Source organism: Cajanus cajan, chromosome 6, assembly GCF_000230855.2.
Source record: "Cajanus cajan strain Asha chromosome 6, NIPB_CcT2T_4, whole genome shotgun sequence".
In the NCBI taxonomy this organism is placed as follows: domain Eukaryota; kingdom Viridiplantae; phylum Streptophyta; class Magnoliopsida; order Fabales; family Fabaceae; genus Cajanus; species Cajanus cajan.
Window position 1 is genome coordinate 53,646,092 of NC_138522.1, and position 27,847 is coordinate 53,673,938.

A 27,847-nucleotide genomic window follows, 5' to 3' on the forward strand; every position below is an offset into this window, starting at 1 on the left:
CGTGTAATTGTGTTCATTTTGTCACCAATGTAGATGATTTTTTTTTGTTATATACACAAACAATTATTTGTTACCTTAGATACACAAATTATCTAACTTCAATAAAGTATTTTTACAAGTTTACGAAAGACTGAAGTTCTTCTATTTATTTCCCCAAAGGAAAAAGTAAGGTAAGTTGGGAATATCGCAAATGTTTTCAATACAACCTAAATCTAAGAACGTTATAGTAGACTGTAAAGGAAATTGGAAAAGAAATATATATTTAAAATGAAATTTAATGTTTCTAGGAAGAATATTTTACATTAATAAATATAAGTAACCTTTGAATAATTTTCAGCCACAAAATCATTTAGCAAGTTCAAACTTAAAAATCATTTGCCTAATAAATAAACCAACAAACAATAAATTTAAAAAAAACATTTAAAGTAGAAAACTCATTCTTCCAAAAAATTTAAATTATTTTCAAACTATTGAGGAAGAGTCTCGAACGTCGAATTTTTAACGTAAATAATATTTTTTTTAAAAAAAATTACCAAAATAACACCTGTGCAACTTTATTTACACAACTAGAACCATTTACTGTTCACACTCAGAATTCGGTTCCCGGGAAACCAAATTCTGAGCTTCAAAAATTTTTTTTCTTTTTTTTGTGCTCAGAATTCGGTTCCCGGGAAACCGAATTTTGAGTTATTTTTAATTTTTTTTTTTTGGTTTATGGCTGATTTTTCGCGAGTGTGGGGAAGTGGAACGGACCGTTCTAGAAGCCGTTCTGCTTAAACACATTGAGTGTTTTTTTTTACGCAAACTAGCAGAAAACGCAAAAAAAAAATAATTTAAAAACAACTCAGAATTCGGTTCCCCGTGAACCGAATTCTGAGCACAAAAAAAAGAAAAAAAAATTTTGAAGCTCAGAATTCGGTTCCCGGGGAACCGAATTCTGAATGTGAACAGTAAACGGTTCTAGTTGTGTAAATAAAGTTGTACAGGTGTTATTTCGGTAAATTTTTTTTTAAAAAATATTATTTACGTAAAAAATTCCTCGAACGTCTCTATATATTTATTTAATAAATAAAAGAAAATATAAAAATATGAAATTATGATATGAAAAAGGAGAAAAAAGCAAGTATTTTTTTGTATTTCATTCTTTTAAAGTGGAAAGTGCACTTTAAAAGATAAAGTAAAGTTCACTTATAATTATTAATTATAAAATTAATAATTAAAATTTGTGACAAAAATAACTTTTTATAAAATAAAATTTAAAATTAATTATAATATTAATTATTAATTTTTTAATCAATAATTATTAGTACATTTTATTTTTTAAAGTGTAATTCTATCACTTTAAATAAGTTAAATTTATCTTTTTTTTTTATCTAAGTAGGTGCTTGCAGTTAAAAAATGATAATTATTGGTTTCCGGTAAAAAGATAAATAAAAAGCGAGTGAATTGTGCAATTTTTTTTAATATGATAATAATAATTCGAAGATAAAATGTATAAAAAAAAAAAAACGAAAAAAAGTGACTGAAATATGTATTTTGTACAAAATATAGGTGCATACTATATAATAAAAAGTATGTTAAACATGACATAATGCACATACACTAAAAAGATAGTATTACGTGGCTAAAGAGAGTATATTCGACTATACGAGCACTTTAAAATTATGTATTCGTGTCCGTCTCGTGTTCAATAACTTTTTTTTTAAATAAATTATATTAAGAAAAATATAATATTATAATAATTAAACGAATATAATATTTTATATATATTTATAACTATTTTGCTGTAAAAAACTATCTATATAGTTTTATAATATTAATTTTAATTTAATATTATATTATGTTACAATCGCCGTGTCTCATAAATTTCGCATTGCAGTAGAACCACTTACGTAGATTTGACCTGAGTACCACTCATCACTAATTATATATATAGTTGATTTTTTTATTCAATAAAAAGGTAGAATTCATATTTACTGGAGTTAATCTATATAAGACTAAAGTAGTATGATATTTTTAGCTCCATAGAATTTTATGTCCAAATTAGAGATTGAATATTAATTTTGAATTAAGAAAAACAAACGTCAAATCACTTGGGTTAATATTTTTAGTTAAACATGATTAATTTTGTGTTATAAGTGGTTAATTATGTTTATACTTTTTTTACAGAATCACAGACGAAATTAATCACATCAATAATGTAATAAAATCACATTCATTTATTCTTAAATATTTTAAAATTAAATTGGCCATATTTATTTTTTTTTTATACTACTTAGTTATATTTACATGCGCAGTTTACTACGTGTTAAATTCAATAATTCTGTGGAATCACAACTCTTGTGACATTCTTAATAAATAAAAAATATTTAAAATTATTAACTACTTGAAAGATAAAATTAACCACTTACAAAAAAAAAAAATATATATATATATATATATATATATATATAATTAAATATAATCACATTCATTATGTTTAATCATCTATAAAATAAAATTAATTATATTTATATATGTTGTTAATGTTAGTGTTCAAGTATGAATAGAGTCCCACATTAATTATAATTGAATATGTTAAAGTAATATATAAGTGAAAAAAAATATTTACCTAATGTTTTAAGGTTAAGATTTTGCTGTGGTGTCAAATTTATTTGTTATGATTTACTCACTACTAAAGGATGAAGTGTTCCTCGATGTTCGACTCCCATACCAACAATGGTATCAAAGCTTGTGATGTGGTGTGAAGCTCATACTCCAAGTTTATTTATGTGGTTTACTCACTACTTGTAAATAAAGTGCCCCTTGATGTAAAACTCCCCATCAGTGGTATCTGAACCAATGGTTTAACCAAATGATTGATGATTGATCCACCACTGGCTCAAACAATTATTGGTTAATAAAATTAGCAATGTATTAAAGAGTAGATCATTATCAGGCAGTGGAGTGTGAATGATGCATTTCATTAAAGTGTGTTAATGGTGATACAAGTAAATCACCATTAAAATACTTGTGAATAAAAAAGACACCATTGAATACTTGTGAGCGAAAAAATACTTTTGCTTGAGGAGTGTGACCATGTGAAACAAATTCACACATGAGGGAGAGTGTTGAAATTTAATGTGAATTTAATCTCACATGTATTAGAGTTGAACGTGTTAAGTAATATATAAATGAGAAGAATCCACCAACCTAATATCTTAAGATTTTGAGTTATGTTATTATGGTATCAAACTCACTTACTATCCATGAATCGAGTCTCCACAATGTAAAACTCCTTGAAAATAGTATCAGAACCAATAGTTCAACCAAGCAACTAATGACTAGCTCGGTGGTGGACCCAAGAGTGTGATCCCTTATCAAACAATAGAATTGATAGGAGATCCAAGAGTGATATTTTCCCTTGTATCAAAGTTTTTCTGGAGTGTCACGTTGAAGTGTGTTAACAACGGTGCAAGTAAGTCATCTTTGAATATTCATGGACAAAAAAGACTTCTACTCGAGGAAGAGTCTAACCACGTGGAAGAGATTCACGGTACTTGAAAGGGAGTGTTGGAGTTCATGTATGAAAGTGTTTCATATTGGTTAGAGTTGAGTATATTGAGTAATATATAAATGAAAAAAGTCACTTACCTAATATCGTAAGATTTTGGATTATGATATAATATAGTATTAAACTCACTTTTATAGTTTATTTACTACTCATTGGTGAAGTGTTCCCTGGTGATCAACTCCCTAACAATTAACCACTTACACTATTAATCATATATATGAATATCAATATCAATATCATTAATTAAATATAATCACAATCATTTTTTTTAGTCATTTACAAGACAAAGTTAATTATATTTACGCAGGCTAATTTTTGATTTTTGTACAAATGTTCTAAGACTTTGCTTTAGACTAATTTGGTTTAGTCAGAAGGTAAGTAAAACCTAATCAAAAATTGTTTCCACCAAGAATCGACCTCGAACATTGTCGAATGATTCGACCTTGGATTCAACACATGAATTACATGTAATAATCAATATTCTCTTAACATTATTAATCACTTGTAAAGTAAGATTAATTAGTTACTATTAAATATTTTAATAACTTAATGCCACCAATAATATATAATCACATATATTTATTTTTAACCACTTAAAAAATTCTGTAAAAAAAGTCCCTTAAAAAAATAAAATTAACAACTTTATATTGTATTTCTTTATATACAAATTTAACCACGTTATAATGTATTTTTTATATATATACAACTAACCTGTTTTGACCCAGCCTGAGCTCGCCAATGGCCCACCAAACAGGCTAGCCCCGCCATTGATAAATAGGCTAAGAATGTTGGCCCGTCCTGTCTAAGGACGAGTTGGTAGACCAGCTCATATACCACTAAAAAAATTACAAAAATAATATATCTTGTGTTCAAATAAAAAACTAATACAAATAAATAAATATAACCACATGAAACAATTTTTAACGAGTCAACTGGTCGGTTCGCATATAAAACCAATTTATCATCCTTAATTTTCATACTAATTATCATACAAATAAATATTGTATTTATGATTATTTCTTTCTTCCATTATCTAAATATATTTGTTATTTTACACTCATTATATTTCAGAGCGACGATAAATATAAATAACAATTTGTATAACATTTCTTATGTTTCCGTATCAATTAGTATCTATTGTGTTTTAATTTTTTTTCTCTCTCTATTGTATAAATTATTGTTTTTTTAATAAATATTTTTATTAAATTGAGTCTTATAGAAATAAAATTATCCTTCAACCCATATCCAAAACTAAAATTGAATCGAGTCTTTTAGTGTATATGTTCTTGTTTATTGTGTATATATCATTTTTCTATATTTTATTTTCATGAAAATTCGCCACTGCCACTGGGATGGTTTTGTTTAGGGCAGGAGCGAATGGGAAGAGGGAGGTGTCCGCGGGAGCCGCCTCAGCTTCAAACCTCCACCGTAGAATTAATAATGAAAATTATTTATTAAAAGTTAAAAAAACATTAATTAGCACATTTGAGTTTCTTACATGTTTAATTAAATGCAGTGTGTTTTGCGTTTGCGATGGCAAGCGTTGCGTGCATGTTTGAAACAGTCCTCCTCCTCATTCCTCAACGCTCGTACGCCCGTCTCTTTCTCTCACTCTAAACTCTAAATTGCTATCCCTTTTCTTCTGCCCCACGCGCTCATCTTACTTCTTTTCCAATTAATTATTATTCCTAAACCATATATCCCATATTATTACACTCATCATACATAATAACCAAAGTTCCTTAAACGGACAGCATTAATTATCATTACCAAAACAGTGCAAGATTCACAACCAAGCTTCTATACTCTTTTTCCTAATAAGATAAGAAAAACTCATAACCAATCACATTAATTAAATAGATTAATAATAATAAAAATAATAGAGTTTGAAAAAGTAATAGTGGAAGGAAAGTGATCTAAAATGGAAGACAAGTGCGAAGCAGGCAGAGGCATTTACGATTTGTTGATGAGGTTGAGGCGCGAATATAATAATAATTAAAATAAAAAAAAAAAAAAAGGAAAGTGAAGGAGCGCGTGGTTTTGGGCGCGTGGGGAGGTTTATAGTATCGAACGGCCATGCATGCGGAATCCTCCTACACTCACTCACTCACACACACACCACCCTCTCTCTGTCCTTGGCCAAACGCTAATATCAAATCGTATCACACACTTTCTTTCTTTCTCCCTTCTCTCACTCACATAGCCATTAGCCACAATCCCCTGCGCTCGCGCCCTCTCTTTCTCTCCCTACACCGCGCATCGCAATCTCCAACCATGGCGGTTCCTCCCTCGGTCGCCGCCGCTCCGGCCTCCCTCTACGTCGGCGACCTCCACCCCGACGTCTCCGAAGGCCAGCTCGTCGACGCCTTCTCAGACTTCAAGACCCTCGCCTCCGTCCGCGTCTGCAAGGACTCCTCCACCGGCAAATCCCTCTGCTACGGCTACGTCAACTTCGTCTCTCCTCAAGACGGTGCGTTTCGCATTTCGCATTTCGCGCTTATAACCCTTTCTTGCCGTTCTTTTTTTTTTTTTCTTTCCTTAGGTTTTTTTAATATGTACATTCAAACTGATCGTGATCGTGATCGTGCTCGTTTCTTGATTAGTTTCTTGTTGTGAGAGATCTGAGTGTGTTTTTTGTTGTAGCGATTCGCGCGATTGAGGTGAAGAATAATTCCATGCTGAATGGAAAAGCGATACGCGTGATGTGGTCGCGACGTGATCCTGACGCCAGGAAAAACACTATAGGGAACTTGTTTGTTAAGGTATCTACTGGAGAGAGCTTTGATTTTTGTAATTGTTAAGGCATTGTTTGGTTCTTTGTTAAGAGTTTTTTTTTTTTTTTTTTGGCAGAACTTACCTGACTCGGTTGACAATGCCGGACTGCAAGATATGTTCAAAAAGTATGGGAATATTTTGTCCAGCAAAGTTGTCATGTCTGATGATGGAAAGAGCAAAGGATACGGATTTGTTCAATTCGAAACAGAGGAATCCTCAAGTGTTGCTATCGATAAGCTGAATGGCTCTGCTGTTGGTGATAAGCAGTTGTAAGTGAAATTCTGCATAATGATAGTGCTTTTCGTTGTCCATATATATGTTTATGCTTTGGAGTTTGGAGTCTATGATTTTTGTGTCTACAGTTAATTTTTGGTAATCAATATTGGTGCAGCTATTGCTTCCTGATATTAATTTTATTCTGATTGTTATGATTCTTGTCCAGATATGTTGGGAAGTTTGTCAAAAAAAGTGATCGGGTTTTGCCTGGCCCTGATGCTAGATATACAAATTTGTACATGAAGAATTTGGACCCAGATATTACAGAAGCGATACTGCAGGAAAAGTTTTCCACTTTTGGGAAAATTATTAGCTTGGCTATTGCAAAGGACAACTGTGGGATGCCCAAGGGTTTTGGCTTTGTGAACTATGATAACCCGGATGATGCTAAAAAGGCAATGGAAACAATGAATGGATCACAATTAGGTGCTAAGGTTCTGTATGTAGCCAGAGCACAAAAGAAGGCTGAGCGTGAGCAGATCTTGCACCACCAATTTGAGGAGAAACGGAAGGAACAAATTTTGAAATACAAGGTAATTGATTTCTATGCCATTCTCCTACATTTAACTAGTCATTTTTCATTTCAGTTGTCTTAGGGTATCATCATTTAACTTCAGGGATCAAACGTTTATGTGAAGAACATTGATGACAATGTAAATGATGAAGAACTGCGACATCATTTTAGTCCATGTGGCACTATAACATCTGCAAAAGTTATGCGAGATGAAAAAGGGATAAGTAAAGGGTTTGGTTTTGTCTGCTTCTCCACTCCTGAGGAGGCCAATAAAGCTGTGAATACTTTTCATGGTAAGTGAGCTTAGTCAATGATAAGACTTGGGTCCATTCACGCTTTTTGCTATTTAGATAAGTATTCTAGCAGTCATATGAAATAGGAATGCAAATGCTTACTTTTGTTTCAATAAAAGAATGTAAGATTACTATGATATACTCTTTATGTGCCTATGTATATGCCACTTTTTTCTTACATTTTGATGTTAAAAAATTGTAAGTTGAATATTGACAAGAATATACTTTGATAGTTCTTTTCTCTTCTTCACCTTATTCCATGAGGTTTTGATCATTGTTTATGAAAGACTACTAGAATCACTAGTTTGGTAGTTCCTGCCAGGGATTTGTGATTTTTTTTTTTCCTGTGTAGATGTGTACTGTGTGTTGGTGTTTTTGTTTTTCGTGAGGCTGGTGGTTGTTGTTGAGGGTTCTTTTTTTCGTACATACTCAAAAGTGTTCTCGGGTTGGTTTTTTATTCTTCTAAAAAATTGAAGAGAATGTTACTATAGCCATTTGGCTTATGTGATTGCTTAGCAGTAACGTGCACGAGGGTTGTATGATATACGACAAATCAATCCTACATGTTAACACAAGTAAAAGGTATCCATAAATCTGAGAATATAGTTGTCATATATCACTTTTTGTATATTGGTTTGGCACTAAAGTTCTGATCTTCAAATTTTGCATCTGTCTTTTTACAGCTTTTTTTAGTGACAAATTTGTATGATATACGACACAATCAATCCTACATGATAACACCAAGTAAAGGATATCCATAAATCTGAAAATATATTAGTCATATATCTCATTTTGTATATTGGTTTGGAAATTGGAACTGAAGTTCTGATATTAAAATTTTGCATCTCTGCCTTTTTACAGCATTTTGTTGTGAAAAATTTGTGAAATTTTATGTAAATAACGTTGCATTCAGCACCATTTGTCTGCAATACCTTAATTAAGTTGTTGTTATGTATGTACCACAGGGTTCATGTTTCATGGTAAACCACTATATGTTGCTCTTGCTCAGAGGAAAGAAGATAGGAAAGCACAATTGCAGCTGCAGTACGCACAGCAGATGGCAGGACTAGCTGGACCCTCAACTGCCATTATCCCTGGTGGATATCCTCCTTACTACTATGCAACTACTGGTGTTATTTCACATGTGCCTCCTCGTGGTGGGCTGATGTATCAACATCTGGCATTGAGGCCCGGATGGGGGGCTAATGGCTTTGCACCCCCTGCTAGATCATTTCAACAATCACCAGTTCCTGCAGTGAGTAACAACTTTGATAGGAACCCAATAAAAGCTTTATTTAATTCACTTTTTCATGATTGTTTTACTATGAATTTTTGGGAATGGGACTCCTGAAGAATTTTTACCATGAAGAAACTAAATAGCCACATTTATTTTATTTGGAACAAGTGAACAACTAGTCATGTTTCAACGAGAGTTGTAATGAGTCACTTGTATATGTCTCTTTCACAGGTTTCTAACAATACTAGGCAGCATGGGCAAAACAGGGGAAGGTTGAATGGGCATTCAGTAACACAGGGAAATACTCACTCTGCTACTTATTTACAACAAGCCCAGCAGATTTCTCAGTCAGTGATCTCTCCAAGAGAGACAAGCATTCAGCAGGTTTGCCTTTTTTGTTTGTTTGATTGTTTATTTTGTCCCCCTCATTTATAGATTAGAGTGATAATACACACAACAATTCATATAATTTATACAACATTTTTTCTGTGTCTATCTCTGTCCACTCTATCATGTATTACATTTAAAAACTTCTCTCTATTTTCTCTCTCTTCTATAAAATTTGTCGTACAGTTTTGTGCAAGTGTCATTTTTCTATCGAACATGATTCCTAATATATTACTCCTTTCTATTTGCAGTAATAAATGCTTTTGTGAACTTTCTCTACACAAATATCTGCTCTCTTGGCGGTGCTAGTGCCACTTGTTTAATCCAACAGCACTTTTAAAATGCACTAAACATATCCCAGAAACTGAACTTGAAATCATGGACCCCTTTCAATATAAAACTATATAGTTGTATTCATTTCAAAATTTATGTTTTAGACCCCTTTCTATTCCGATGTTGAATGCTCTGATTTCTTAACTTTCTATCCTTTGAAGAGAACTGGTCAGGCAAAATATATGCCTAGTGGACGCCAGCGCGACATGGAAAAAGGATCCGGATCCTCATCTGGTGGTTCGAACGCTGGCGGAGGGTCCCCAGAAATGCTGCATAGCTTGCTAGCTGGTGCTGCTCCTGAGCAGCAGAAAGAGATACTCGGGGAGCATCTTTACATGCTTGTTCACAAACTAAAGGCATAACAATCTACTATCTCTCTCCTCTCTCTCTCTCTCTCTCTCTCTCTCTCTCTCTCTCTCTCTCTCTCTCTCTCTCTCTCTCTCTCTCTCTCTCTCTCTCTCGCTTCCTCGAGGGTTTCTCTTTTGTTTTTGTTATTGAAGGTTAAATTTTTTAAATTCTTAAAGTATATTTACTATGCTATCTTGAGCAGCCTAGCCTAGCAGCAAAAATAACGGGGATGCTCTTGGAGATGGACAATGGAGAATTGCTGCTTCTCCTGGAATCGCCGGAGTCTCTTTCTGCAAAGGTGGAAGAAGCTGTCCAAGTGCTTAAGAACTCGAAGAGCAAGGTTTCTGGCCAGGATGTACTTCATTCAAATTACCTTTCAGCTGAGGTTGCAGTTAACTGAAGACTTTAACCTGATGATTCTTGTTTGAGCATAGATCATGAAGAGATTGAAGCCTCCAAGAACAAAGAAATTTGAGACATGAGTTTTGACATCAATGATTACCTTACAGTGTTTCTTCTACAGTATATTTCCTTATGAACAAAACTTTTTGTTTTCTTGCATTAGGGTTGACAAAAATTGGTAGTGACGATAAGAATCAGGGACAAATTTGTTTTGGATTTTGATTACATGGATTAACTTCGATGAATCGTGGTTCAATATTTTTTCATTTCGTATTGATTTGCTTTACAAACTTACAGGGATGTAAACAATTTTGAATCGAATATAATATGCAAACACATCAGTTTACTTTTGTAGTTTTGATAATAAAAGCCTTCATGTTTTGCAGACGTACAATCTACCACTTAAACCTTATTGGTGTTGGATTATAACCTTGTTATTCATCTGTAGCAAAGAGTTTAAGTCTTGTCTTAGTTGTGGATTAGAAGTTTAGAACCTTGTTACTATCCTTCAGTAGCAAGAAGTTTAAGCCATCAGTTTAAGATTTGCTAGTTATATATGTAGTTGTGAATATTTGTAGACATCAGAAATACAGGGAGCTAACTGAATTCCTAAAGTTAGTTTAGGGAGCTGATTTAAAATATCGCAATACTTACCAATCAATAGGTCTATTTGTTACGATTTCTTTTATAAAAGAATCATTTTTTAAAATTAATTTTTTTTTTTTTTTGGTACATAGGATGTGAAAAAGAAAGGGAAAAAAAAAAGAATATAAAGAAACTCAAGAAATCAAGTAAATCCGCAAAACAGGTGAACAACTCAACTACTAAAATCGTAAAATCCTCTTGAGATGACGTGTCTTTTTTGGTCAAAGCATTTGTACACGTTACCCTCCCAAAGAATATGTGACAGAGAACAATTCCAACTTCTATTTAGAAGACTGGATTTCTATTAACTCATTTGTGTAACAATGAGTAATGGAATGACCCTGATTTAGAATATTAATCAAAGTAAGCGAATCCGAACAACAACAGATCTTTCGAAAACCTTTCTCCCAACACAAACGTAACTTGTGCAACAATGCCAACACCTCCACATGTAATACCCATGCCACACCATCCCGCGACAAACTACGCAAGCGTCTCATGAAACCAAATAGAAATGAACCCGCATCATCCCTACACAAACCACCAAATTCTGCCCTCATGGGCTCACCAACCACACTTCCATCAACATTTAAAGCAACAAAACCCACAGAAGGTCTTGATCATGCCACAACCCAAGGAACTAGCGAACTAACAATCATAGAGACCTCAAATGCAGCACGTGACCAAATACAAAGTGAATAAATTTGTTGGCAAATAGTTTGAACCTTCATGCGATGCTGTTCAAACACCAGAAGATTCCAACTACACAAAATCTGCCCAAGGATAATCAATAATAATGCACCTTCTTGATGCCCTTATTATTCCAGCCAAGCTGTCCAGTGAACCCTAAGAGAATCGTCCCTCACATAGCCCAAGCCCAAACACTGCCAAACCGCCAAGCTCTTAGGGCAAGAGAAAAGACAATGTTCCATAGTTTCAATAGCTCCACTATACCTTGGGCAATAAACTGAGATGGATAACCCATGATGAGCTAATACATCACACGTTAGGATGACCTGGTGACAAAGTTGAATACAATTTAGTTGAATAATAGATAACAAATAATAGATTTAGTTGAATCCAATTTTAGTTTGGTTTAGTTTTTTTTTTTTTATTATATATATTTATTATAGTTCAAATTTGAATTCAATAGCTAATTTTTATATTTTTTGAATTTGAAAATAAAATAAAAAATTATTGAATATTTAGACAAAAAAGAATAAATAGGTGCTGCTATATGACATTTGTTTATGTGACAATTTTTTTTATATTGTATAGGTTAAATTTTATTTTTCTCAATTATCTTATTTTTTGATTTATTTTAATTTTTTATCTCTTAAAATGTTCATTATGATTATTTACTTCTAAATTTGAATTAATTTAATACTTTTGAAATAATAATCATGTAACAACCCAATTTGGTCCCTACACTGTACAATACAACTATTAGTAACAAAAAATATATGTCTAATTATTTAGGTGCAATATAAATACAATAATCTAGTAATGTAACCTATACATCTTAAGTTATCGGTCAAATATCTCTTGTGTCTGTACAAAACTACTGCCACAGGGTAGTCAACAAAATGTCCTCCATTTCTTATGACACTGGATGACCTCCATAGCAACTCTCTAGCCTTATCCCCTCCTTACTCCTATATCATGTATAATCATTATTGATGGAAACTTGACTTGGAATCGGATTGGAGTTGATTCCTCTTCAAGCCTCTCCCTAGACCTTTGGTTCCTTGGTTCCCTTTAAGCTTCTCCAAAGCCTCCAATGGTAGATTAAGCTTCAGAATTCACCTTTAATTGTGAGGAACACTCTCAAGTGGCGCCACTCCTTAAAGGAAGATTAGCCATTTCAAATCTCACCACACTCTTGTATGAAGAGGATAAGAGAAATGGATTGAAATCAAAGAGGTTGAGACTTTTGGAAGAGAAAAAATTCTGAACAAATTTCGAAAATCTCTCTATAATAACATCAAAAGTGTTTACAAAGTGAAGGAAAAAACTTATATAATGGGGAAGTGGCTTGTGGTGCAACCTAGGCTAACTATGGTTCAAGGAGAACCATGGTTAGCTTTCTTACACTCAAGCTAACCGGTCTAGTAACTTGGAAGCTTGTGGAACAAGCTAAGCTTCAAAACTTGTGGAGCAAGCCAAGCTAGAAGCTTGTAGCACAAGCTAACCAAGTGTGTGGGAGAAGTTAGAAGAGCTAGGTGGCCCATCTTGTTTTCCTTCACTTAATCCAATCCAAAAATGTTGGAATTGGTTTAGTTAGGTTCACCTAATGAGGGTGAGACCTAGCTAAATCAAATTCTTGGATTAAATGGAGCAAAACAAGCACAATATGTAAAAATTAGCTTAGGCCCACTACATGCCCAATTGCTAGCTTCACCTACACACTTTACAATTTGTCACCCCAGTTCTATTATTAAATATATGAAAATCAATTACCCTTAATACAAGGTCAAATGGAGTAAAAGTCTTTAAACAACATACCCTAAAATCCTAAAGGGATGACCTATAAGAAAAGGAAAAGGTGCCTTACAAATACAAAGACAAAATACACTTATAGAAGTATCTACTATATACAAGGTACAAGAACTCAAACTATACAATGTATATACAATAGAGACTATGAGACTAAAAAGAGGAATCATACTCAATGTTCATTTTGAGCATAGGTCTAAGAAGCACCACCTCTATAGAAGTCTCCTCTAGCCTTCTAACCACGAACCTAGTTAAAGGCCCAATGGTTTTCAAGTGTGAGCTCTCCTATGAATCAACCTTCACTTTTCTTGGTCTTACCTCTTCCGATCTTTAGGGATTAAATTTCCATCAATTATAGTCTACACCATATGGAAACACACAAAGGTAAGTTAGAGTAAAAATAAACAACATATATGCATCACATAAACATCACATCATCATTTCATCTTGAATAACGTAGCAACAAAGCAACATGTTATACAACACAAATTAGCACAATGCAACTCTAAATCAACATAGCATATGGGCAACACAACCAATTCGGCACATCATATGCTTAACATAGCAACTCATATGCTTCGTCACACATTTTAACTAGGGGATCTTTTACAACAAAAGATGAACAATTTAAATGGTTTGACCTTACCGAATCAGCAGCATAGGGTAATCTTTGTGGGATTGCTAGAACAACAGCAAATTGGATAAAAATCATAACATAACAACTCAATTTCTCGGATGTCACTACTTAAACAAGGAAGTATAATACTAATGTAAGTATAGAACAACTGGGTATGAGTCTACCATGACATTAGCTAGCTTAATTAAGACTCATTTGGGATTAACCCATCAACTACCCTCCAAATACTACAACCTTTTGATACTCAGTTAAGAACTAAGTTTTTGACTTCGTACTTTACTCGATTAGTCACTTGTAATCAGTATAGTTCAACTTGGCCCTTATATTGTAGTCGCTTCATACATGTGTACCTCAACCTTACCTACACACGGTACCAACAAAGTCTTAGAGGAGAAACAACTCAACACCCACTTCAAGGGTCAACTTTCCAAGAAGGATTTTGCACACAATGAGATGTGCAACTTTTGAAAATGTTTCCTCTAGTTCTAAGTGGTCAATACAACTCAACAACACAACAACTCATTATATTTTCAACATAACAACATAATCAACACACAACTTTTTAACTCATTTTTTCATCATCACAACTCATTTACAATACTATAATCAACATGCATCTCAACAACACTTCATATTTTTAGCATAACTACACAATCAACACATAACTAGGTCAACACACAACATGGTCAACATTCAACATACAACTTACAACTAACTCATCATATAACAACTCAAACAAGCAAGAAATCAACACTTTATCAATCAAATCATCATATTTTACTTCAACAACTCACGCTTGGCGTTACTCACCTTGTGCCTGACGTCATCCAAGCAAGGAGTTCTTTACCTCGTCTATGCTCAACATTACATATCCCACATTTGACATGGCTAAGGCAAAGGCCCTTGGGACCTCACACCTAGCATGGTAAAACACCACGCCCAACCTCATCTTAGGCAAAGAGTCTCTGCCTAAGTCTCGCCCAACATCACCACCACGACGCTAAGGGAAAACCAGACAAAGACCTCCAGCTTGGCCATGCTGGGCACCACATAACATTAGGCTTGACGTCACCAAGTTAGAGAGCTCTCAAGACATCCATGCTTGACGTCATTCAACCATGCTCAACACTATTATAACTCGAGACAAGTCTCTCTTATCACGCCCAACGTCACCAATCCTACGCCTAACGTGATCGAGACAAAGAGCCTCAAACTTAGAACAACGCTCAACGCCTTAAAGGTGCACCCGGCACGATATTAGAATTTTGCATCTATAGAACTTAATTTTCGAGCCAAAACCTGAAAATCAGCAAACATCTCACATGTGCAACCAAGAACAACTATTATATACATCACAACAAACTCATAAATGCACTTAAAATCAGCATGCAACCAAATATCAACTCAAATCATCACATTCTTCTCAAAACTCAAAAAACCTCAACTCTTAATACCTAACACTCTCTAATTTGATCTACATTCAGCCACGAATTTGAAATGAATTCTTGGAAGTTACAACCAACACCACCCTCAATAGCTCAACAATTCCATAAAAGTAAGAGTTTAGATTCCTTTACCTCGGGTAGCACAAATCTATGGAAGAAGAAAGGAGAACCAAAGTTTCGCACATAATCAACTATTTGAATCGAGGTTCCCGCCACCTAAATCACAACACCACCACTTAGAAGAGAATTGGGAAGAAGAAGAGAAGAAGATTGAGAGAAGAAAAAACTCACGGATCATAGAACTTCTTTCTATAATTATCTCTCTAGAAAGTTGAGGGAAAGAGTTTATGAAGCTTTACTCAAAACAGAAACCTTATATACTCTCCCCTTTAAGGTTAAACTGGGTGTCTACCAAGAACTCCCTTTCAACACCACTAAAACTTTAGAGAGATCCTCAAATCCACGAGTTTCTCAACACAGACATCTTAACTTAGCAACATATATAACTAAGAGTAATACAATACTATCACAAATTATAATGTTATAGATCATTTTAATTTTATGACACAATTTTGAAATAATTTTCAATTAATTTAAGACAAAATTTATATGAAAACTATGAAATTTAATTAGTATTTAAATTTAAAAGGGTTATAAACAAAAATATTGTGAAAACAAAATAAAAATAATGTGAAAACACATTTCATGTGTAACTATAAAATATTATGAAATTATATTTTATAATTCTTTTTTATTACTTTTTGAGGTTATTTTTATATGATTCTTATCATATTTATAATATTTCTTGTTTTAAACTTGAGTTGCATTCAATATTTTTCATATAAGTAAATCTAATATGTGAGTTTCAAGTTTTGAATTAATAAAAAAATTCAAAATTATATCTAAAAATTAAAAAATAATCATTATTTTAAAAATATTAAATTAATTTAAATGTAAGATATACAAAAAATAAAATAAATCTAAAATTAAAATAAAAGACAAAGTATAATTTCACCTATTATATATAAATAGATTATTAACAAATCAACTATTTTTTTTTATCATAATTAATCAACAATTTAATCATGAATCTAGGTACCCAAAAAAATTTAATCATGAATCTTAAAACAATTATTATAAAAATCAACCAATATTAATATGTAATAGGGTGATACATTTCAATTAACAACGCCGACTGAGCTAGCCACTTCCAATACGAAGGCCGAACAGAGTTTCCCTCTTTTCAATTTTTCTCTGCAGAGAATGGGAAGAGACCGAAGACGAAGAAAATCACATGACTCCGACTCCGATTCCGATTCCGATTCCGACAGGCGCCACGGAAGCAGTACCCGCCGCTCTCGGCGGGACTCCGACGGCGATAAAAAGAAGAAGTCCTCGAGGACTATCACAGATGAGGAAATTACGCAGTACATGGCCAAAAAGGCCCAATCGAAGGTATCAAACTCGTTTCCCTCTCCCCATCTCATCTCTTTCATCGCTTGATTTCACTTCTTAAATCATTTTCCATTGTTTCAGGCAATGAAAGTCGCTAAAAAGTTGAAAACTAGTACGGTATCTGGTTATTCAAACGATTCCAATCCCTTTGGTGACTCTAATCTCAACGAGAAGTGAGTTCCTACCTAATTCTCGTTGTTTTTCGTATCCTGCGATTAGATTGAACTTATTTTAGTGTCATAATATTATAAATCTTGCAGATAAGTAGTGGTCGCTCATATGCCCGATGTATATAGATTATAAACCTACAAAAATGTTATTTGTAGGTTTGTTTGGCGCAAGAAGATTGAGCGTGATGTTTCTCAAGGCGTGTCTATTGATACGTTTTCAGTTAAAGCAGAGAAGAATAGACAGAGGGAGAGGATGGTATGCACTTCCTTCCGTGACTTTTATCTATTTGGGTAAAATGCAATCTAGGTTATCAATTTTTATAGGTAAAGGTAAATTGCGTCCCTCTTTATGGAGCTCAGGATATTAGGGTGAGAAACAAAATTTACCAATTATAAATAAAATACGTTGTGAATTTCATCCCTTTTTATGGAACATAGGGCACTAGGGTGGGGGATGAAATTCACCAATTATTATATAAAATATGAAAACCAAAATCTTTGTTTTTAAAGTACAGGGACTAGAATCAATTTTGACCAAAAATTGAGAGACCTTAAACTGATTTTACCAATTTTATTTTAAGTATATCATGATAGGCGATAGATGTTGTTTAAGCATCAGCAGCTAATTGTACAACTGGTCATTATTTGTTTCTCCAACCTCAGCTACATTTCCTATACAACTTTTGAGAATTTAGAAGAGTTAAAGAGATAATAGCACAATGGTAAGTAGTACCAAGGTAGTTCCTAAACCATAAGTCCAGGACGTTTTGCCTGATTCTTATACACTTTATCCCCTTCCAATTTACTTTCGTCCATTAGGGATGATTGTGAATCTGGTTTCCTTGGATTATATTAAAGTAAGGTTTTAAAAAATGGTTTGCAACCGCAGTTTCATCTGCAATACCAAAGTATCTGTAGACTTTGTGACCACCATTATGGCTACATCAGCCATATTTTTCTTTAATATCCTACAAGATCAAGGAATGTGATGAAACTATGATTGCAACTGTGATTAAACTATAACTGGGAATCGAATCAATGGATTAAACTAGTTCAGTAATTCATATGGTTTATATACTTGAGTTTGAGGTAAGGCTTTGCATCTTAGTTCTTTGTTTTCACAAATATGTTGGTCCTTTGATTTGTCACTGATGGCCTAACAACTAAATTTCTTACTGCTTACCATTATAATAATCTGAATTATAATGCAGGCAGAAATAGAAAAAGTGAAGAAACGAAGAGAGGAAAGGGCACTTGAGAAAGCACGACATGAGGAAGAAATGGTAAGTCCTTTCTCATAATTTGTTATTAGTGAATAGTTGTTATGACTTGTGAGAACATTTGTCATGTTGTGTTCAGTGTTCACTATTATTAGTAAAGGCTTTTACTACTTCTACAGTACTTCATTTTATACCTGACGTCCTGACCACATTAATATAAATAGGAGTTTTAGATCAGCCTCTGGTATCTCAATTATTCAGTCATATTAGTTAATATTCTCTATTATCTCCTTTCCATGATTCCATCTATTCACTATATTTCAACAGATCATTTTAATCTGCTGGAATATTATTTTTTTTTATCTTGCCCGTGTCCCTTTTTTTTGTGGTTCTATTCTATTATGATATACCAATTATGTCCCTTCCTTGTCTTTTGTCTTTTTGGGGGGTGGGGCTTGGGGGACACAAGGCTACATATCAGGTCTTTCCTTTAAGAAGGGTCCTGGAATTCATCTTCACTTTGGCCCGAATGTGGAGATATTTGAGTCAAGCTGAGGCTTGACATAGGTTTTAGAATTAGATTGTTGGTGGCATAAACTATGTTATCTTGTTGGGAATTAACACATTCTTTTTCCTAGGCATTGCTTGCCAGAGAACGTGCTCGAGCTGAGTTTCAGGACTGGGAAAAAAAAGAAGAGGAGGTAATGAGCCTTGAGTTCCTATTCATTTGTTATTTTATATTATATTGTCAGTTTGATGACTTAGACAATTTAATCTGCAGTTTCATTTTGATCAAAGCAAAGTTAGGTCAGAAATCAGATTGCGTGAAGGGCGTGCCAGACCAATTGATGTCTTAACCAAGCATCTCAATGGTTCTGATGATTTGGATATAGAAATAAATGAACCATACATGGTCTTCAAGGTTAATACTTAGTGTTTTCCTTTTCATTTTATTCCTCGTATTCCTCACTGTTTATATAGTATAATTAAGGATATCCACATTTTAAATGTTAATATTATTGGACAAGTTACATAATGATTTGATAAATGGTGCAGGGTTTGACTGTTAATGAAATGAATGAGCTACGTGATGACATCAAAATGCATCTGGACCTTGACAGGGCAACGCCAACACATGTAGTATATTGGGAGGTATCACCACCCTGTTTCCATTGTTTACTTTTTGCTTTATAGTTCTACACAGGTTACTTAATAAGTTCTATCTTATCTAATTAATTGCGCAACAAATTCAAGATAATATCAACAAAATGGAGCCCAAGTGAACTAGTTGACTTTCATGACCATTTATTTTAGTTATAACTTGTATGGCTATTGTGGTTGCCTGGTTGGTATCTTGTTTAAAGTTGAAGACTCATTGTTTAATATCTTCACGCAGGCACTCCTTCTGGTGTGTGACTGGGAGCTAGCTGAAGCCCGAAAAAAGGATGCACTTGATCGAGCTAGGGTGCGTGGAGAAGAACCTCCTGCTGAGCTGCTTGCAGAAGAAAGGGGTCTGCATTCCAGTGTTGAACCAGATGTGAAGAAGCTTCTGCTGGGGAAGACACATGCAGAGTTGGAGGCTTTACAGGTTCACATTGAATCAGAAATGCGTACTGGTACAGCAAAGGTGGTTGAATACTGGGAGGCCATTTTAAAACATCTCCACATTTATAAGGCCAAGGTATTCTACTATTCTTCGTCACATTATTTTCAAACTTCTGTACATTCCTTTAAATAATGGTTTGTTTGACTGTATTAGTGTATTATTAAATTGCTTCAAATACAGGCTTGTTTAAAGGAAATTCATGCTAAATTGCTACGTAAGCATTTGCAATGTCTTGAGCAACCATTGGAGGATGAAGATAAATTAGAGAATGCTCATGATATGATACCTGAGGAGGAGGAAGGTACTGAAGATGATATTAAAGGTATGTTGTCATTGTCATTTTCTTGTTCATGAAACAATTTTTATTGGCTCCATTCATCTCAAGTTCAATGTTGAAATTTGTTTTATTTCTTTATCTTGCTAGTCCGATCTGCCGATGAATCATTCTCACCAGACCCTGTTAGAGAGGATCAAGAAGCTGAAGATGAGGCTGGATCATTTTCACCCCAACTGTTGCATGGTGATGAAAATGAGGAAGCTGTTGACCCTGAAGAGGACAAAGCTATGCTGGTAACCTTTTTAATCATGGTTTTTAATGGTGATCTCATACTTAATTTACAGATTGTCACACGACCCTGTTTGTACATTTGTAGGAGCGGAATCGCAAGGCTGTATTAGAAGAGCAGCAAAGACGAGTTCAGGAAGCAATGGCATCAAAGCCAGCTCCTTCTGAAGATAATTTTGAGATGAAAGCCTTAAAAGCTATGGGGGATATGGAAGATGGAGATGCTGTGTTTGGATCTGGTGCTGAAGTGAATTTGGATTCTCAGGTATAGTGCCTTGGTCTAATATATAGCTGCTTCACTATTTGTGGAATGGCATATGACATCAGCTTGTCACTTTCTATGATCTTTAAAGAGTTTTGAGTTTTTGATGGATAGAAAAATATGTAGTTCGATAAGAATACAACAGTCTGGTATGGATTTTTCGGAAGTAATATCGTAAGTTGTGGATTATTATCATGGAACAGTCTTAAATAATCCTCTGGTTACTTCTCTCCACAGAAAAGTTGGCAGTGAAGGGTGTTTCTACTAAGGCTATGTTTGACCCAGCTCTTTTATGGCTTAAAAAGCTACTTTAAAATAAGAGTTTTCAAAATAAAGTAGAAGTTTGGCATAAGCTACTCCCCCTTCCCTTTCTTTTCTCTTGTAAAATAAAAATAAGCTCCCTAATTTTTTAAGAGCTTATCACCAAGTGCAATTGTCCCAGTTTTTAAGGAAAAGAAAAGCTAGAAAAAAATTGGGTTAAACACCGCTTGAATTTTGTACTATCATGTAGTAAATACACTTCCACGGGTATATTTTAGCATTTTAATGGGAAATAGAAAGCTTGTTATTTTTCTTCTCCTTGTCTTTTAAATTTCCTGACTGGTTGATAAATTTTGGAGCAGGTTTATTGGTGGCATGACAAATACAGGCCTAGGAAGCCAAAGTATTTCAACCGGGTTCATACTGGATATGAGTGGAACAAATATAATCAGACTCACTATGATCATGACAACCCACCTCCAAAGATTGTGCAAGGGTACAAATTTAATATTTTCTATCCTGATCTTGTAGACAAAACAAAAGCCCCAAGTTACACCATTGAGAAGGATGGCAGCAACGGGGAGACTTGCATTATAAGATTCCATGCAGGGCCACCATACGAAGACATAGTAAGTCTATTATCTTGATGTTGTGAAGGATTTTTAATTTTCAATCAATCTACTTATTTCCTTGTGTTTTCCATGACAGGCTTTCCGCATTGTAAACAAAGAATGGGAATATTCTCATAAAAAAGGCTTTAAGTGCACATTTGAACGTGGAATTCTGCATGTGTACTTCAATTTCAAACGCCATCGCTACCGCAGATAATTTCACAAGAGGCAATGGTTCGCTTTCTATGAACTTCCCCCTACTTGGAAGGCTGTGGCTGCCATTTTTAAGCATACATTTTATGCCATGGTTCACCAGAGATAGATGGCCAGGAATTTTACAAAAGATAGATTGAGACTAAGAAGTTCTAAGGTACTATTAGATTGATACTCCTACCGTTTAAAGTTTGATCTAAATCTTTTGTGCTATTTATGGAGATAGTGTAGTTATGTTGTTCTGATCTAGTAATTATGTTTAAATGGATTCAGTGCAGTACTCCTGTGCATAAGAATATCGAGATTAAAGGGTCTTTCCAGATGGTGAGAGACTAATTACATGTCTTTTCTTGTGTAGTTCACCCAACTCTCAACTCTGAATCCTGTCCAGATTATCTAGGCTTTCTTGAGAGACTAATTACATGTCTTTTCTTGTCGTTCCTGAGCGAATAGAAATTCGAACAGTTGATTTTTTCAAGATCCATCATCTGGGTTGGGCGTTCATTCTTGATCAGAGTCGTGTTTTTTTATGGGTTTGTTTGATATGTACACGAACAAGGGGTGGGAAAATTCAGAGTCATGGCTCATCGACCATCGTGGAAGCATATTATTATTCCCCATGTATTTATCTAGTTAGCCCAATGTATCACCGTGTCGTGCCTGTGGCTGTGAGTAAAGGCTTGTTGTGGCCAAGTCTTGATCATCTTCAGTGTCGGAGCCGGAAATTATTGCACTGGAATTATGGTCTATGTGACTTTTGAAATTTGATTTTCATTCGAAATTTTTTAAGTATTGGAAAGTTTGCAAATTTAGTAGACAAGGTAGATCTTCTGCGGTGATAAAAGTCACATTTATGAAAAGTCCACGTTAACATCAAATAACTCTAAATTCACGCCTATAACCGATCCTCTAAGCACAACTCAACGTACGAACACCACCAAGACCGATTTTTGCTCTCTGTTCTTTGTTCATAACTAATCTCGTCTAACATAAATAGTAACAACTGAACAAAAAAGTCGAAAATCGAAAAACTGAATTGAAATATCCAAAAGAAAATTGACTTTTTAATTGAATTGTAACATTTCTCAGTTCCAATAAAAAAAATCGATGAAATCCACATCAAACAAAACACTTTTATAATTAAATATGTGCTGCTATTAACCTATTATTTAAATTAAATTATCACTTATACTTAAAATGATGTTTACTTTTTTTGTCTATTTTTTAACTAGTTAAAATGACTGTCTAGTTTCACATTTATCATTTATCAACTTAAATTACTGTTTGGTATCCAATATTGTGCAACAAATATTAATGCTAATTTCCATCTTGGCTCTAGGAAATAAAATCATTTGATTAGCAAATCCAAAATTTTTCTATTTTGAAATGCTATTCTATAGTGCAATAAACCGAACGTAGGGGTGAGCATTAAACCGACACCCGAACCGAACCCGAAAAACCCGAAAAAAAATATAGTTTTTGGGTGGGTTCGGGCGGGTCTTATGGGTAAATCGGGTTAAAATTTTGATTTTATACGGGTTATATTGGGCGGGTTCGGTTTTGAACTTTTAAACCCGCTAAAAATCGAATCCAACCGAAAATGAGATAAGTTTAAATTTTTATTATTTTTGTATAACTAAACAACAATGGTCCAAATTTAAAAGTCTTTATTTCAAGTATAATATAGCCATCAATTTGTAACTTATTTTTTTCCTTTTTCTCATAACTTAGATATTTATTTTGTCTTCTCCTTCCTCATTCAACTTCTCAACACACTAGTCCATTTTTAGAGTTATCTTTTTGCTTCTTTCTTTGTCTTTCTTTTCTATCGTCTTATCTCCATTTTGAGTACATTTTGTGTGACTGTGATTTCTTATGGTTTTGTAATCTAACTTTATATTTCTTTTCCATGTAACAACTATGAATTTTGTTATCTTTTATTTTTGCTTCTTTAGTTTGTAAATGTTTCAACTACGAATCTATTTACACCATCTATTGTCACCTTCATTCTATTTTTATACACTATTTTAAAAATATTTTTTATCGTTTTAAGCTTCATCTTCGTTAAGATAAATTGGTCTATAAAAAAATTCAAACCCGATTATACCCACCCGCTTAAAACCGAACCCGTTTCAACCCGAACCGCCTCAAATCGAAAGCTCAGTCGGTCGGATATGGGTCACATTTTTTCAAAGTCGGTTTACAACGGGTTGGACATTTTTCACCCGAACCCGACCAAACCCACCCGTTGCTCACCCCTAACCGAACATATGACTATTGAAGTACTTAAAAATTGAAGATGTGGGTGGTCACTTTTTTTTTCTTAGTGATTTTGTGATTATTATGATATTCAATATGCATAGATTATTTGAGTTATATATTAAGACTTATTATAAGAGCAACTCTAATGGAAGTTGCTTGACCCATGAAGTAACTCAAGCATCGGTTTCTTATCATTGGAGAACTCTAACGTGGTAACATGAGTTGCCCGAAGAAGAGAGACAGTTGCTTCCTCAAGCAACCGTTCTTTACCAGATTTCAAACAGATCTTATTGAACATATTTGGGAACATTTCGGAAATAATAATGATGAAAATTAATTTCGTATAATATTTATGTATTTACTTTTACTTTATTTTATTTTTAATATATCTACTTATTGTGTATTTTTCTCGTAATTTATTTTTTTCATTATAGTGCAATTATCCTTTTTAATAAAAATTTTAAATTTGGTTCATAAATGATTAGAAAAAAATTTTAAAAGTTGAATTTCTTAAAGTTTCTTATCATTGAAGTAAATTTGTGTTTGAGTTGCTTAATGCTGACATGACACATTAGGGACCACTTTTTTCATTTTTCAATGCATGAAGTAACTCAAATGAGTTGTTTCCATCGGAGATACCCTAATTATTATTATTGATATTAATAACTTATTTTATTCCATAAAAATATTATAACTTTGTTTAAAAACTAAAAAATCAGTCAAATTCAAATCAAAATATATTTACATTATATTTGATTTTTAACCAAACGAATTGAATGATCAAGAAACAAAATCATAGAGATTGGATCGAATAATTTTTCTCTTAACATCGATCCAATCTAATCCGGAAATACTCCATATCTCTAACACATCTTAAACTAGTTTTGCAATTAACCAAGCTCTACGCTCAAACTTCTTCCATGAATCTCCACCGTTAACTGCCATGCTAGGACAAACGAGGGGGCTAAAGTACACCTCATCTCTTCATCAACAGGCCACTCAAATTAACAGGCTAAGTATGAACCATGCAAGTGAACTTTTTTATATGTTGTTCGACTTACTCTTTCTTGCGTAATATAAGACTTTTTTTTGCTGACACTTGTCACTCCAACACGCGACACAAAAGTAAGTCATTCTCAAACCTTATCTTCACTTTAGCCATGCACAAACTCATCCAGTTGTACCATGGTCAAATCCTAGGATTGAGAGAGGTCAAACGGCAAATTGTGATGGAGTGGGAAATGGGAATTGGCTGTGTAGTTTAGCTATGGTCTGTAATATGGTAATATGGCATATGTTATACGGATTATGCTCTCATGCATAATTCTTGAGATTATTTCATCAATTGGAATAATTAATTTGACATACATTTTGTCTGTTTTAATTCTCCTTTGTTGCAGAATAATGTCAAATCATATCAATGATATGAGGGAGATAATTTAGCCTGAAGTTTAAGATTTGTAGCTGTCATATACTTGTATATAATTACCTATTGATCAATAGAATGAACACACGATTCTTTTCTATAACTTTGTTATGGTATCAGAGCACGAACAACATTAAGAATGTGTCTATGCTTTCTTTCTACTCTTCCGTTTTGTTGTGGGGTTCCTGGACAAGATGTTTGAAATACTATCCCGTGTTCATGAAAGTAGTTTCTCAAACATGTAAATTCAGTACCATTATCGCTACATAACACTTTAATCTGTTTACCAAATTGTCTTTCTATTAATGCAAAGAAATTCAACAATGTACGTGACACTTCCCTTTTATCAGAAATCAAATAAATCCAAATAGCACGAGAAAAATCATCCATTATTGTCAAAAAATATGAAGCACCACAAGAAGAGGGAGTTCTATAGGGCCCCCAAAAATCACAGTCTATTAATTCAAAACTACCACCAACATTATCTATACTTAATGGAAAGACACCTCTAGTTTGCTTAGCCCGTAAACATACATCACATGATTTGTTCTTCAAAATATCGCTATCACATCTCATGTTGGAAGCTACTTTAGTGATCTTGAAAGAAGGGTGCCCCATGCGTTGATGCCACAGATTAAGTTCGCAAGTTCCATTAGCTTTGTGTGCTTTCTCACTTCGGATTCCTTTAAAGAAGTAAAGTCCATCTCGTTGTTCACCCACTCCAATCAACATCTTCAAAGTGCAATCCTGCATAACACATAAGTTGTCAGTGATATAGACAACACAATTTGTTTCATTTGTTAATTGAGAAATAGACAACAGGTTGCAATTCAATGTTGGCACATAAAGCACATTTTCCACTTTCAATCCTCCATCAAGTGTCACTGTCCCTTCTTTGTTTGCCATTAGTTGTTTTCCATCTGGAAGTCTCACTGGACACCCAACTACGTCTCAGCCCACATAATAAACTCAAGTTTCCTGTCATGTGGCTAGAGGCACCTGTGTCTATGATCCACTCACTATGTTTACCTGTCATTTTGTCACTTGTGGTTACTTTGTGATTGTTCAACAAATCCTTTAGAGTTTGCCATTGTTCAGAACTCAGTCCACTCAATGCATTTACATTAGTCCCGTTGGTTTCTCCATTCACTTGCATTGCATTTGCTCGAAAACCTCCATTTCTTCTTCCAATCAAATTTCCTGAATTATCGTTTGCATGCAAGTCATATGGTGAAGGTATCTTTTTCACCAATTCGATCTTCTTCTCGATCTCAGCTTTATCCATGAGAAGAGTTTTGTCACACGTTCTCACCGAGACTTTGTACGCTCTGATACCATAACAAAGTTATAAAAAAGAATCGTGTGTCCATTCTATTGATCAATAGGTAATTATATACAAGTATATGACAGCTACAAATCTTAAACTTCAGGCTAAATTATCTCCCTCATATCCTTGATATGATTTGACATTATTCTACAATAAAGGAAAATTAAAACGGACAAAATGTATGCCAAACTTTCGTGTACGCGACCATAAACCGGTCTTTCTCCTTTCTAGTACTCCAATGGCCTTGTCCTCATCCTGGTGCTTGTCCTTAATCCAGACGTCCATTATGTACCAGCAGCTGCAAGGCTCTACCTTTTCGAAGGCTTTTTATCCTTCGAAACTCTCTGGGAACGTGATTTAACTCTCTGGCCACCCTCGTCGTCGGAATCGTCGGAATGAGTAAGACGACGATCTGCAGCGGCGTCTCCTCCGTCAGCGTCTTCGTCGTTGCTGGCCTCGCGCCTTCGGCGCATTGCGAGCGATCTTGTGGCCTCCTCGGGATCAGTCTCGTAGTCGAGGCCTTCTTCAACATCTGGATACTTGACTAATCATACCCCCACTCCAGTGTTGTCTAGAAAAACACCATATGAGATGTTGTATGGTCAAGCCCCCATGTATGATCATTTAAAAGTTTTTGGTTGTTTATGCTACGCACACAACTTGGATAGACATGGTGATAAGTTTGCTAGTCGAAGTTGAAAGTGTATCTTTGTGGGTTATCCTTACAGGAAGAAGGGTTGGAAAATATTTGATTTAGATAGTCAATGTTATTTTGTGTCTCGTGATGTTGAGTTCTTTGAAACAGAGTTTCCTTTCACACATACAGCTGGGGTCAAATATGATTTATCTTTGGATTCATCGTTAATGAACGATGCATTGGATAATGATGATGATAATGATTTGGATAATGACACAAGGATGGGAGAAAATACACTCATTGAGGTAGTTGCAGGTTCTGAAGTAAGGGGGGGAACTGTTGCCTTAGACAGTGAAAGAAGTGATGAGCTCATAGAAAAAGGAAATAATCCAACTCCTAATGTTGACTCACTGGAGCTTGTTCGTCAAAGTAGTTTGGAGGAACTAGGAAGAGGTCATCGTACCAAATTGCCTTCCGTGAAGCTACGTGAG

General features: G+C 34.2%; 2 protein-coding genes across 3 annotated transcripts; both read left to right on the forward strand.

Moving 5' to 3' along the window:
- The first annotated feature begins 5,626 nt into the window (after window positions 1–5,626).
- PAB7 (poly(A) binding protein 7) lies at window positions 5,627–10,363 on the forward strand. 2 transcript variants are annotated; one of them, XM_020358231.3, is made up of 9 exons: window positions 5,635–6,023; window positions 6,197–6,315; window positions 6,404–6,597; window positions 6,771–7,137; window positions 7,222–7,411; window positions 8,377–8,666; window positions 8,880–9,032; window positions 9,530–9,724; window positions 9,919–10,363. In XM_020358231.3, exons 1-9 carry the CDS (start codon window positions 5,828–5,830, stop codon window positions 10,114–10,116), a joined length of 1,902 nt encoding a protein of 633 aa, XP_020213820.2. In that variant the 5' UTR covers window positions 5,635–5,827; the 3' UTR covers window positions 10,117–10,363. The 2 variants fall into 2 exon arrangements, with proteins under 2 accessions (XP_082933763.1, XP_020213820.2); XM_083077637.1 differs by lacking the exons at window positions 9,530–9,724; window positions 9,919–10,363 and adding an exon at window positions 9,287–9,509 and having other exon boundaries at window positions 5,627–6,023.
- Window positions 10,364–16,520: 6,157 nt separating this feature from the next.
- LOC109797351 (splicing factor Cactin) lies at window positions 16,521–22,496 on the forward strand. The gene is made up of 13 exons (XM_020357363.3): window positions 16,521–16,796; window positions 16,878–16,969; window positions 17,123–17,222; window positions 18,178–18,249; window positions 18,825–18,887; window positions 18,968–19,108; window positions 19,243–19,338; window positions 19,583–19,867; window positions 19,973–20,114; window positions 20,217–20,362; window positions 20,446–20,622; window positions 21,243–21,509; window positions 21,589–22,496. Exons 1-13 carry the CDS (start codon window positions 16,605–16,607, stop codon window positions 21,706–21,708), a joined length of 1,893 nt encoding a protein of 630 aa, XP_020212952.2. The 5' UTR covers window positions 16,521–16,604; the 3' UTR covers window positions 21,709–22,496.
- The last annotated feature ends 5,351 nt before the right edge of the window (window positions 22,497–27,847 follow it).